The 13970-nt window shown below is 37.5% G+C and overlaps 2 protein-coding genes across 4 annotated transcripts in view; one reads left to right on the forward strand and one right to left on the reverse strand.

Moving 5' to 3' along the window:
• The window catches only part of LOC135168434 (protein artichoke-like), a 199795-nt gene extending 198132 nt beyond the window's left edge, over positions 1–1663 (forward strand). The window contains exon 10 of the mRNA XM_064132701.1: positions 5–1663. Coding sequence (XP_063988771.1) covers positions 5–40 — 36 coding nt within the window. The 3' untranslated portion in view covers positions 41–1663. The remainder of the gene's footprint in view (positions 1–4) is intronic.
• On the reverse strand, positions 1644–13367 carry LOC135168514 (uncharacterized). Of its 3 annotated transcripts, XM_064132800.1 has the most exons (9): positions 12973–13367; positions 12636–12674; positions 11913–12239; positions 10341–10472; positions 7456–7551; positions 6494–6599; positions 6085–6280; positions 4298–4379; positions 1644–3764 (listed from the first exon to the last, which is right to left on the reverse strand). In XM_064132800.1, the coding sequence occupies exons 3-9, from the start codon at positions 12060–12062 to the stop codon at positions 3618–3620; spliced, it is 909 nt and encodes a 302-aa protein (XP_063988870.1). In that variant the 5' UTR covers positions 12063–12239; positions 12636–12674; positions 12973–13367; the 3' UTR covers positions 1644–3617. The 3 variants fall into 3 exon arrangements, with proteins under 3 accessions (XP_063988870.1, XP_063988860.1, XP_063988877.1); XM_064132790.1 differs by lacking the exon at positions 12636–12674; XM_064132807.1 differs by lacking the exons at positions 7456–7551; positions 12636–12674.
• Between the last annotated feature and the right edge of the window lie 603 nt (positions 13368–13970).

The raw sequence follows: 13970 nt of genomic DNA on the forward strand, positions 1-13970 counted from the left end.
ACAGAGCCTGGTGGCAACGTGGGGGTGCGGCACACCGTAATCGAATGAATTATGGGGGTCGTATAGTGTGCGCAAGCCTCCATCATTCCTTTTATCAACTGGAGTAAGTAAAATATTTTTTTAAAAACCGAGCTCAACTGAAGTATTGCATACCATGACGATTCACAGAACAGAGCAAATGGAATTAAAAATATAAATAATTGTAAATTGAATAATGTTATCGATATGAGAATCGGGGACGGTGAGGATTTTATTTTTAAATTGTCACAAGTTGAATTTGAGAGTAATTATTAATTAATTGAAAGCGACCCAGAAAAGACTCATGCAATCGAGAAATATTTTCATTATCATGGGATTTTCGGTTTTGTATTTGTTTTAGTGCTGATTAAAACGAAAATAAAAGTGAGAAAACATTTTCTGTCAACTCAACTCACCCCACAAAGTATAATTGGATTATCCTCTTTGATGAGAACTCAGCCTGGAGCCTGAATAAATGAATAAAGAAAGAAAGAAAATGACTAGAATCCAGGGTGAAATCTCGGACTTTATCCTGACAGCACGAAGTGTGCAGCTGAAATGTGGAGGATGATATTCTCACAATACGTGAGATAAAAAGTATTCTTGTATCATCTCCAACGCACTCGAGACGAGGAAAGTCACAGGATATGAGATAGAACGCTTTCTGGAAATACCAGGATCTGAGTCGGATTTGGGTGGCTCTCAACTAGATTCCATCGTTGTGGAGAATGGGAAAATCGCAGAAGTTGAGAGTATTTCGAGAGATTGGTATTTCTCATTCTATAAATTCATAATCTCGGCATTCTATCAATGAATCGCTTATTCGCAGAATTCACTTGGAGGAGAAGTCAATTCTGCTGTAGAATTATATATTCTCTTGAAAATATTTTTTGTCGAAATCCAAGAAAGAAGTAGAAAAATCAGCGCCAAAAAATATTTGTCGACCAGAGAAAATCTAGTTAAAGATATGGAGATGCGATAGAATTTTACTACATTTTTAGTAGAAAATTCCCTGGAAGGTATCTTCCAAAATTGAAAACTGTCTGATGAGCTCATGAATAATCTACTTGTCTCTAACAGAAAGAACTCAATTATAAAATAGATCAATTCCGCTGTCCTTTCTTTAATGAATAATTCAAAAACAGGGGGCCGGATTAATAGAGTTTCCCTGGTCATGATAGATTCCAGAATATAAATAAATGCCATCCAATAACCAATTCGATAGAATGGTAAGTGAAAAAGATGAAAAATAAACTGAACAAAAGGATCAATTTTAGACTCAACTGCAATGTGCATGGAAAAGTACATACATTTGAACTTTTCAAGTCGTCACGAACACCAGTGAAAAAGTTGAGGAAGAGTTTGACCCGTGAAGTTGGTGGAATCGATAGCTAGTTCCGTAGTCCTCCCACCGACAAGAGTTTCTTCTTCGTTAAAATACAGAGTGTCAGAGCCAAGAGAATCTCTGTCTTGATCTTTTTTCTTTTCATCAACTCGACTCACTCCTGTCGTTTTGTTCCTCTGTTACTCCAGGCATCTATTCACTCCTGTATTTTCTCCCAATTAAGTGTGACTCTATGGAAAGGATAAATAGAAGACTGACACGTAATTTTTTTTTTCTCATTTATATTTTTCATTTTGATCCATTATTTTATCGCTGGAAGTAGCTTTAGCTCGTTGCAAAGCCACCGCAGCATTTTATGACTTTCATTTCGTTTCATTACTATCATTTATTCTTTCGCTGATTAAAAGAAGAAAATGGTGAATTTGCGTTTGGAATTGAAATGAAGGAGAATTGAAATTACATTGGGAGGTGTATCTTTTTCCGTACAAGCTTATGTTGGAAGGGAGAATTGTGCTTTTTTAATTATCTTGGAGATCCAAGACAATTAGTTGTCGTGTTGAATTTCATTTCCAAAGTGGATGCGAGCTCAAAATTTAATGATTTATTAGCGAATTTTTCTGTCTTTTAATCAATCTATCTGATAATTATCAAAGTAAATCCTTTCAGTTTAACAATTTTCCCACTAAATAGAACGAGAAAAATTTGAAAAAATTTACACCAAATCACGATCACCTCAATTACATTTTGCATCATATCATTTTTTACACATTGTCTTTTCCACTAGTGAATAATGTGAGTTGCTTGAGAAATAGCTGCTCACCATTGACTCCATATTAATAAATATTTTTTACATTCTATAAGAAAACAAAATCGCATTAGAAGCTTTATTTACAATTAAAATATGCAACATTAGAAAGCGCAAACAACGATTCCTTCGGCAAACATGTGAAAAACAAAAAGCTACGTCTGACTTGCAACAATATTTCCCCCCAAAAAAATCGAAAATTCTGCTCGCAGCGAGTTGAATACAATCGCAATATACAAACATCGATTGGCAAAGTGTTTCCCTAAATGTAACAATTTTCCAACGAATGAATGAATGAATGAAAAAGAGATAACAGAAGACATGCATCGAGCTATCCAATAAAAAATGCAACTGAAAAACCGGTAGGAGCTCGTAAAATTGCTGTTCAATTATCAAAAACACAGCATCACCTGGGACAGCCATTCTATTGTCAGTGTGAGGTGGGTCAGGGACGATTGAGTCTCGTTTCAATATTTTTTCATTCCGAAAAAGGGAGTGAAGTGAAACGCTTGTATTCCTCCCACCACTTCGGGAATTCTACTGGGTGACTGCGACCCAGTTTCTTCACAATGGGGAGCGGAGTTTTTATAGGATTGTTGAATCCACTGGAGCACTGGGAACTGATATTTTGTTGAAAATGAATCACCCTTATACAAACCCGCTCCCGCAGTGGTAGCGGTGGACAATGGGCCAGACAATGGTCGATAAAATTCCGCGCTTCCGGATCTATGAGAGGACTAGTGTCTTGTCTACTTCTTGTCATTCTCCGAGGTTTGTCTGCGGAGGACATTGAATATAATTACGGTTGGCTTGTGACTGTCGTTTTGTTAATTTCATCTCCTCCGAGAGATTTTTGTTGACATTCTTAGAAGTAAAAGATTATGGAATTAAAGAAATTTAAGGAATATTCAAGAATTCGAGTTGCCTTGATTATTAAAATTCTTTGAATGATAGGGATTTCTAAAAAGTTATAAATGCCACATTTCAAATCCCATAAAAAATCCGACCAGAATAATTCCCCGAGTAATATTATGTCCTACAACGTCTCCAATTTGCTCACAGACTGAATTACCCGAAGGTTGAATTGGTGGTATTGGAGGGGTGGCCATGTCCCCCCTAAACATCCGAACAAATTGGGGAAACGTCCATTAATTAAACCGACTCTGTCCATTATGTCCTTGACAAGAACCTCACGTTGCACTCCTCTTGCTCGGCAACCCCTAGTTTCCATGCTCAATCAACATATCACCGGTCATTACGCAAATTGCCGGCAACACCGAATGACCGCTCCCATGAGTGATGCAGGTGGAGATCAACATGTCCAGCCACTTCTTCCGTCTCTCTCTCTCTTTCGGTCATTTTTTCAAATGAATTTCTTGATTTATGCCCACCACTCCATCATGTCAATGTGGGGGTATTTTTTTAGTGGAGTCCCGGCTTCTTCTGGATTTAATAGACTGGCATTCGGTACAATATGCTATGTAAATTGGTTCGGTAGTAGTGATCCATCGGGGCACCGTGACCTGGCCTACCCCACAGCTTTTTCCAGGTGTCGAAGTGCCTTCTGCAGCCCTCTTGTTCTACTCTTCTTTCCTCCTGGGAAATATGACAAATGGGCGAGTACTTTCAGGCGAGAAAATTCTAAGAAAATATTGGCCATTTGACGGGACTGAATTTACTGAGGCAAAAGTTTCAAGTTTAAAATAAAAATCTATTAATCTAACGAAAATTCCATAGAAACGCTCCTTTATACTATATTATGTATAGAACATTTTTGTGGCACAAAATACACCCAAAAAAATGCCCAATTTCTTGATAAAATTTTTGTTCTATGAAGTTTAAAAAGAATTCCATAGAATCTTTCAAAATTCGATTCTGCTATGAAACTCACTCTACTCCAGTATTTTCTGTCAAATTGCCTCGCCTCAACTTTTCTAATTTTTTTGTTTAATGTTCTCGGGGATGAAAAAAAAAATAGAGTAAAAAATAACTTTTGACAAAATTTCATCCGAAATATGTTAACAGAATAATTTAAACAGAATGAGCCTCAGCGTTGCAGTAAAATAGAAGATATTTTTTTTATATTTATAGAGGCCCAATCGTTCCGTTCATCCTTTTTATTCACTCACCAGTGCTCTCTCCCGTTTTCGATGCATTTGCTCTGTGAGGGCAGTGATGTGTTCGCGATTTCCAATGTTCACCGACCGCAGACTAGAAAAGGAAAATCCGAATAAATCCATGATGGATAGGGTGAATAAAAGTGAAAAATTATTTCGCCTGAATAGACGCTTTAAACCTAGCGTGAACAGTGAGGAGGGTTTTTTTGCAGTCCTGGGGAATTGTCCCCGGGTATTTTGCGGAGAAATACACTTGCGATGATTAATTGCATCATTTGGCCTTATAGTAGTGGAAACTCGGTACTCTGGATACCGGCCAAACTCGTATCGTAAACATAACGCCTGGCCTGGCATAACTTCATTGAGTATTCCATTAAATGGTATCAAAATGTCCAGTTGTGGGTTGTGATGTTGTGAATGTTTAGGACGCTACTTATGATAATTTCCAGTTCGCCATGGTTGCTGGTCGATAAAGCATACGAATATACAGGGCATAAAAATTATGGTTGACTTCGAATAACAATTTTATTGTGGGGTATCTCGTTGAACACATTTTCTTTTAAAAAATAACATGACGACTATCTCGAGTCGAATGTCATAATATTAATGTCAAGTACAAAACTTTGGATGTTAATGAAAAGAAGGTGATGGAATGTCCCTAGAAACTAGCAACTTTACTAGCAAGTTCTATGGAATTTCTCGAGGAAAAAAGAACAAAAATAAGTAGGAAATTCTCGCAAATTTATGCAAACAATACCTGTGGAAAATAATTCAATAGAATTCGTTTCTACAAATAGACATCGGAAAGGAGTGACAGAGATCCTTGAATAATTGATCATTCGAGTCTGCTGATGCATTTAAGTACCCCTTTTATTCCAAGAATCGCGAGGTATTATGTAATCTCACATCTCTTAATTGACGAATCAGGTTGTAATGGGGTAACTGGAGCGGAACAGTGGCGTTCACTGCATCCCTTCACAATTCAGGGTGTCGAATAGTGGTGGCTGAATGCGCACTTGGATCAATGTGTTGATCAACAGTAATGTAGTTGTGTCCCTCGAGTGTAATACTATCTCCAGCAATTTGTCGCACCAGTCGTGCTTCGTTACGCTATCGACTTTACCAGGTGCACCGCAAGTTATGGGGATGAAAAATTATGGAGGGATTAGATGGGGCAACAGTAGTGCTTTTGTGAAGAGGGAAATAATTACAAGGGCCTTTGGGTTTATCTCGAGAGAAAATCCTGTGCTTTTTATGGGGAAATCAATTGAATTTTTTTCGGCAGGATACTGCAAGACTAAAATATGTACTGTGATGCTCTGATAAAATAATCATTGATGAAGATAGAACGAGTCGTTAATTACCTCAGTAGCAGATTCTTTTAAAAATATTGTAAAAGTCAGTAAAAAGGATTGAATTTATGGAAAAATTACAATTTGGTGTAATATGGATAACCGAGTAATTTAATTAATTGTGGGTCTGATCACTTTGAATGTCCTAAGTGGAATAAATGACAAAAATTTTATTGCCAAGTGATACTGACGTGAAATGATTGCAAATTAAATTCCCTCAATTTGGTCCGTTAACTAAAACACTTGTTACATTCATTTTTTCATCGCGAAGTACATTTCTGTCCATAAATAATGATTCAATTTCCTCGTGTTGATATTTAATGCCTCATAAATTACATCACACGAAGCTTTACAACCGAGAATGAAGCGAGAATATATAAACTTCTTCATGAAAGGACATTCAGTGCAGGTGTAACTCACTTCGGCAATAATTCATACAGGGCTTACCTGTCTATCGTGTAACCGGGCCTCGTTGCATCAGTTGTTAAGTACCTCGTGCATGATGGATGAGAGTAGTGTCTTCTGGTGGTTAGCAGAGGCACCAATTCAACCCCTCCAGTTAATTTGTACATCTGCATTTCTTCATTGTATACGTCACGATGGGGAATAATTGGTGACGGTGGATGAGGGTCAGGCATGAGTCCTACAGGAAAATAATCAATGAGAACTCATAATTCAATAATCCACTATGCAAGTTAATTATTCAGAAAATTAATTTCTGGTGTTGAAGAGCTTGCATGGATACTTTGATTAATTATGCATTCTTTCATTGTCAGAATGATGCTATAATTGATGGAATATTTCACATACTGTCTCGGTTCTCTCCCTCAAGCCATTCTTTCATTACATTAATTACCTGTTCTCGCACGCTCATCAAAGAATTTATTTGAATCAGTCAATGTTAGTGGATCAATAACATCTTTTCCCCGAACTCGGGTGAGGACTGATCCTGTCGTCCACCCCTGAAACAAGAGAGATAAAATTATATACCGTCCCTAACGTCATGTGATGAAATTTTCGTCCGCATATTCTTGCATATTTTTAGCGATGCAAACTACCACACCTGAGAGCATCCTCAGCCATAACATTAATTAACAACTGCACCCTCAACGTATTCTCACACCGACTTTTAACTTTATTTCTGGATAAAGAAAATGGAAAAAATAGACCGACCAAAAAGAAAGTCTGAGGGTGAATTTCACTGTAAAAGTTTTTCCTTTTAAATTCAGTAATAGCAAGAAGGGGAATGAAGGGTTTAATTAGATGTACTTGCGGACGCACGAGAATCTCATAAGTTTTGCCAGAGCAAACGGAAGAGTTTAGTAATATCGAGGTAATTTTTGATGAGCAGTTTTAGCTGGAATTATTCCTTCTAGAAAATTCAGGGAATTTTCCGGAGTTTTTAAAAAGTATAAAAGCAGTAATACCTTTACGGAATCTTTGAATTCTGATTTTAAGTTTTTTACTAGTGTATCCATATAGTTGATATTTTTCCATTTCTAATGTTATTTAATTTGTTCTATAAAATGAATTCAGTAACAAAGTGGTAAAAAGAAGTAATTTATTGCCATCATATTCATCCCATTATTAAAAAAAAAGGCGGGGGGTGATAATAATGTCAGATCACGCGTTTAACAATTCAGTATTGATTTAAATTATGATTACTTGCTGGCTTTTTTAATATATAATCGTTTCCACGACCATTGGTAATATTATTCCGAGGACAAATCTGCAGAATTCCCTATAAAATTCCCCTCCCTATGCTTCCTCAATTCATCCAAAGTGGCAATCATGCTACGCAAACACGAATGTGCGTACCATGGACTCGAGGAATCGTACACCAAGCATCCTCGGATCTCTCCATGGTGCACCACCAGGACCAGGGCGTCCCCATGGGTAGTATTGCCTCGCCAGCTGAGCAAACATGTTATACCACTGAATTAAATAAACTAAAACCGAGTGGAAAGAGATTATACTTGAAGATAGTGCTTTTACTTAAAGAAAGACCGCGGTGGAATTTAAAAATACCCCGCAAGGACATGAAAGGGATGCACAGTCCTCGGAATAAAATGGAACTTCTGGGATTTTAATTTGCAACCTTTTCAAACTGTGAAGCTGACAGTGTGCGTTTGAATGGAATTCGTCAAATCCAGTCCAATAGACTACAAAGGATTGAATAATTTGAACCATATAAAGTATTGATAAGTATATATGTACATAAAATAGTTCATCTAGGTAAATCATGATCTGTCAACTTTCGAGTGTTGAACATTACACATTGAACATTTCTCTTCACAACGAATGCCTGGAAACTGCAAAATTTTTCATTAGAACTGGCGAAAACCGATAAAATTCTAATAGCATTTCCCAGCGCATACGTTAAAGGCTTTCTATTACATTTTTTTCGTTCATTCGTAAATATTCCCTCTACGTGGATGGAATTTATCGGAAATCCATTTTATCCCAGTGACTGTCCCACGTAGATACCCTGAAAGATGTATTCCACTGAGCCTTCTCTTCATACATGAACTCAAGAACCAATCATACTGTTCAACATCACTGACCACGACCTCACGCATGGACAATATCTGTCATAATATTGGAATAGACCGGAATATCATGGGGATGATGTGGTCTTAGTGCTCAGTTATTCCAGTCACGAAATGCAAATGGTGATAACGATGTGTATGCACCTATATTCGTGTCTGAAAGGCTTAAAGCAGACTTTCGCGTGTTCCCAGCAATACCTAATGGGACGCTGGTAAGACAGGGGGTGTATCCAGAGGTGACGACGAGGTAACACGAAGATTATGATTGCAGCCTGTGAGCTAATGAGAATGGCCATGACTTGAGGAGAATTTCAATCTTAACTGGATGGTTCCCAGTAGGACTCATGGAGAGATGCTGATGACGTCTTTGTGTGGAGGACAAGCAGATGTTCTACCCTGAATTCCATTTTTTAAAGATAAATTGGAAATGGTTTCCTCTGATAGATTGCTGGTCAATCAAATTTGATTAATAATTAATTACGAAGGGAAAATTATCCAACCAGCCTTCATAATCGGAATTATGTATTTGATTTCGATCCAATAGTCATCGGAACAAATTGGAATTTCTTGCTAAAGTGCATTTAAATATCTTCCTCTAATTGCGCTACATATGATGCATGTTATTCTATAAACACTGGCGATATTTAATTATAGGTTGCTGGTCATTAAAACGGATATCCCAATTGATCAAACACTGCCAAAATTATTAATCAATATTCACAACTGGGGATAGTATAAATAGATATATATTTGGGAATGATAGTTAATTGCAGGGACTTGTTTTGAAATGTTTGACAGAAGAATCGATGCGGCATGTACAGCTATGTACGTAGGCTAAAACCCCAGGTGTATCGTGCAGATTGGCTCGGCTATTTTGGCGACTGGTATATGAAAGCAGCACAGAGACCCATGCAATCACGCATCCATCTAGTCTCAAGCCCTCTGTATAAACTACATCAGCACACATATGCCACCATCTCAATTCAAAATTCCCTCAGCTTAGGATGCAACATTTGCACATATTGTTGCTTTGCATGCGACCTTCGAATTGATAGGAGGCATCATAGCAAGGGTATGTGTGTGATAAATCAAATATAGACCTTGTACTGATTGAGGGATGGTGATAAGCGTCGTAATGAATGGGTGATTAGTTTTTATGAAGGGGAAAAAAATTAAGTGGAATAGTAATTTCTGCTGGGGAACTGGGTGTAGTGGAGCATTTGAATATTTCATTTAGAATGGATCAGATTTTTTTTTCGGTCAAATATCGAGTGCTTTTATCCAGGCTTTTGTTCATTCATGAGGCTAAATGGATTCTATGTGCTACTGTCGTTCCTTTGGAGTTCTTTTTAACGTTTATAGTTGAATTTCTATTAAAGTCTGAATTATCGAACATTTTGCTCTCTTATTGATTGAATTGTTAAGAGGTAATATTCATTCGTCATTTTAAAGGGATGTTTACAAGTTGCAAGTCGTAAAAAATATTGAACTACCTTGAAAAAGTCCCTTGACAAGGGTCTTTTAATAATAGTCCAAAGATAATATTAAGATTGTACGTATTGGTGGGTCAAGTATCTTGAATTTAATTTAAAACTTTGTGAAAATTTTGATTGGGATCGCAGTCTTCTATTGACTATCAGAATAAATATAACTGCAACATCATCTATTTTCACGATTTTCAATTTGACATTGGCTTTGCATACATTTTACAATACGCACATTCAGAGTCGCTGGAAAAGCAATATTATTTTTCCATTTCCCATGATTTGGAGGGTAGATACGGTACAGAAAAGAGCCTCTGACCCACATTGGGACAGAGTGAAACATGAGCCTATTTTAATTTCTTTATGTAAATTTTTTCGTATCACATTGATCTACAGAAATAAATAGAACGAGGGTCGCTCCGAACCTTGAGTTATTACTTAGAATTTGGTAATCATTGAATTTATTATGATCAAAAATGTTTAACATAAAACTTTCTGGCATCTGATGTGACAAAAAAAGTTACGATTTGACTGCAGCGGAATTAATTTCCTTTCAAAATTTTTATGAAAGTAAATAATAGCCGAAAGGCACTCAATCTTTGACCGGATATAATCCACCGTTTACTTTAGAATCATATATATTCCGCCTTTAAAGCTCCCTCAATTTTACCTGACCATGCCCACTGCTTCTGGGTAACTCCAACGGCTCAAGATGGACATTCTTCTTCCTCAAAGCTCTCTCACAGGGTGCCCCACCCCCCGGCTTGCCCCAGGGCGAGTAGCTCGACTGCATCTGCCGCAACTGGGAACAGTTTATCAAAGCATGATGTCATTAATATCGATTCCATTACCTAGAGTGAAGGAATAATGGCAGAGGAAGTGTCTTGTATCGTTTAGCCATAGCGACGCTGGAACCCCTGTCATTAATCAAAGGACTATAGCTTCTGTTAACCGATCATGATGGAGATCATACAAAACTTTTGAAGGATGGTAGTGCTAAATGAACATGTTTAATCTTCAATATCATCCAATCTCACCATATGATGGGCCTCAACCCCATCAAACCCCCAATTTCAAGAGTTAAAAATAGAATTTCCAATTTGGAGGGTGAAATTTAAACCATATTTTCTGGTCAGAGCAAATATAAGAAAATAAAAAAGGGTAGAGTGCGCCAATTTTATCAGTTAATATTGCCTCAACGTTGCTACCCAACATTGCCTCGGCTTCAACACTCAACACTGTGTCAACGTTGGGAACCTACCTTACAGCGACATTGGCAGTCAGATTACCTTTACGGCCCAAAAGAAATCATGTCACCAAGACCTGATCATTTCGTCAATAACATCCTCTAGAGATGATCTATTCTACCCCACCCTCCGTTATCAACTCCCATCAGGGTGAAGATGTTCTCCATACGCACGTACAATCAATATGTTTCTATATCTGTCTCACCCCCTTGAGTACACACTTGTGTATTGTGCTACACGATGTACAAATTGATCGTAGCACTAGACAGTTGTTAGCATAATTTCAAGAGCTCACGCAAAGCCCCAGATGCCCGATTTGTCTCAAGAGAATTCCAATACCTGACACAATCCTCTTAGATTCAAATTTGATGGCCCAAGGAGGATTCCGAAGCAGGATTCACGAGGTGTGATTTGAAAAGAATTATCGACGGCATTTGGCAAATTTCAGAAAAATATTCACATTTTTTTTTATCGTGATTTCGAGCCATTAGGATTGAACTTTAGAGCCGTTTGTCTTCATTTTTCGATGGTGATGCTTGCAGGGAGACAGCCGGAGAAAATTTCGCCTCGGTATCGATTATTGCAGTTGGCTTAAAAGACAATATGCATAAATCTGATACTATTTATAACTCAACTGAAGGATGTTACTGTTATATATATGTACAGTTAACCAACGATCAAACTTCTGGATATTTTTTGCAATAAATCATGAGGTAATGAGAGTAAAGGAATTTATTTTGAGGTATTCAGGTCTTTGCAATTTCGCAGATAGTAATAGTACATTTTATGGGACCTGGGGAGATTGGGAGATGAGCCCCAGGTGAATTTTCTAATCACACGAGTCAAAAGTCTGTACCACATGTGTTTCGCGCGGAATTTTACATTACGACGGGAGTTGAAGGCGAGGAACGCACGCGTTAGTGCAAAAAGTAGGTGTTTTGGAAATTCAGGTAGAAGAGGGTAGAGGGAAAATATGAACATGAATAGATACATACTTCGCGTTGCTCCCGATGCTTTTGATGCTGCAACTCCGCCTTTCGTTTTTTCCACATGGTCGTACCCTCTTGAACGACCCGGCGCTCCTGCTCCTTGCGAACATGCTCCACCACTTCCGGATTGTACGTTGTCTCCAGGCACTCAGCCATTCTCCAATTTCCACCCTCTACTTATTTCGTTTGAAAGAGCAGAAATAACAGGGGTAGCGCGTCAACCACTCATCAGTGGGCACTGAGAAAAATCCTGAAGTTTGTTTTATTTCTTCCTTTCAGAATTTAATCTTTCACTATGTCTGTTTCAATCACTCGCGCAAAATCCTGAGACCCCTGTGGATTAAAAAATAATGAAAGTGGTTGATGGAAAAATAAACTGAAATGAAAAAATTGATTGCTTTTTCAGGGAGGCCCTTTTCAACATTCGTTGTTTGTAAATAAAGTATCAATTAAACTTGACGGAGCTGGAATAAATAAATGAGACAATAAATTTACTATAATTGTTAATAAAGGATTTTTTTGATGAAGAAATGATGACAAAAAAACGTGAATCTTTAGCAGAAGTTCGCGGTGAAATTCAAATCTGTCTGCGTATTACCCGCTAAATTTCGAAAAGTGAGACATCACATCATTTCAGAAGATGTTAAACCGTTTGGTCACCCTTTCCACAAATGTTGGTATTTGTTTTTTTCCCCCTTTTCATTCATTCAAAGCACATTATAAACTTACGATCCTTTCAATATCCATCAGCATCCCATTTTCACCGCCCTGTCCCATCAAAAATGAAAACATTCATTAAACTCACCAACGGCCCGATTCGTACTCAATTCAAATTTTCAAACTATTGATCACTATGAAAAGTAATTTTAAAAACTCAGTTGCGTCTACATCACTCTAAATGTTGCAAAAGTTCCAATCACTCAGTAAAACTGCGCAAATGAATAATTATCCATTCGATGGTGAGTGAATGAGTTACCTTGTTTCAGTTGAAATTTTTCATTTGAAATTTTTTAATTGAAAATGTCAATTGAAAAAGTTGCTTTAAAATCGTAAAGCTGGAGCTTACGTTGAAATAGATTCCTCAGTAGTGGTGAAGCACACGCGACTGTCGTCTATCCGTCAGGTTCAAGCTCGTTTCAACTCAGTTAATATGAAGAAGAAATAGAGCGAGACATTGGTATTCATTCGTGATGTCGCTTCGCTCCGGAATACCGTTACACTGGAGTAGTCAACCCCGAGGGTGTTCCAACCAAACTCCACTCACGTTGTGAAACCAGCACTCGTACACCTGTTATGTGTGGAGTACAGCGGGCTTGTGTATTTTGTGACCTTCGGACCTTTCAGACATCACGCCATGATCAATTCAGGTCGATTCTCATATTGATAGCACAGATCCATCTGAAATGAGACCTTCGGATGAAATAAAATGATAAGAGAGGATGACAAACAGTAATGACTGTTCGAAAGGAGGGTGCAGTGAACAGTGGGCAATAGTTCTGGGGGATGAATGCAGTTTTATCGATTGCAGATTACTATACACAAAGTTATTTTTCTCATCCTTTCATTCGGTTTTTCGATGGTACCAATTGATTCATGCATGTGAAATACGAATAACTTAGGTCGATAGCATAAAGTGAGTAAAAAATGCTCTCAAGTCACGCGATTTTTTTTTCGATTTTATCCTCTAGCCATTAACATTGTATCTTCAGAAATAGTTCATTTGATGTATAAAAAATAACAATTCTAAGATTTCGTGGAAAATCGAGGGAAGTTGATAAAAAGTTCTATTCGAGTCCTGTCGACATTCTACATTGACGGAGAAACTTTGATTGACAAAGAAGGTTTATTTCATACAAGATAATATTCCCTTGTCAATTTTCAGAATCGTGAAATTTTCCGATAAATAATTCGACTCTCAGACTGAGAGAAAAAAGTTTTACAACAGGATGAGATTCCCATGTCTCGAGAGAACTTTTAAGCTTTCTCCAGGGGAAACATGATGTCCTTACCATAAGTTCGTGTAGCTTGCGTTAAACCCAGATTGGTTTTTTCATAAAAATTTCG

Source organism: Diachasmimorpha longicaudata, chromosome 1, assembly GCF_034640455.1.
Source record: "Diachasmimorpha longicaudata isolate KC_UGA_2023 chromosome 1, iyDiaLong2, whole genome shotgun sequence".
NCBI lineage: Eukaryota > Metazoa > Arthropoda > Insecta > Hymenoptera > Braconidae > Diachasmimorpha > Diachasmimorpha longicaudata.

What these genes read in the sequence shown, in the direction of transcription:
- LOC135168514 (XM_064132790.1), bottom strand. Translation starts at nt 12,062, where the DNA reads ATGGCTGAGTGCCTGGAGACAACGTACAATCCGGAAGTGGTGGAGCAT. An exon ending in AGCATCGGGAGCAACGCGAA is followed by an intron (nt 10,473 to 11,912) that starts GTATGTATCTAT and finishes AACTGTTCCCAG; the next exon opens with TTGCGGCAGATGCAGTCGAG. An exon ending in TGATGAGCGTGCGAGAACAG is followed by an intron (nt 6,281 to 6,493) that starts GTAATTAATGTA and finishes ATTTTCCTGTAG; the next exon opens with GACTCATGCCTGACCCTCAT.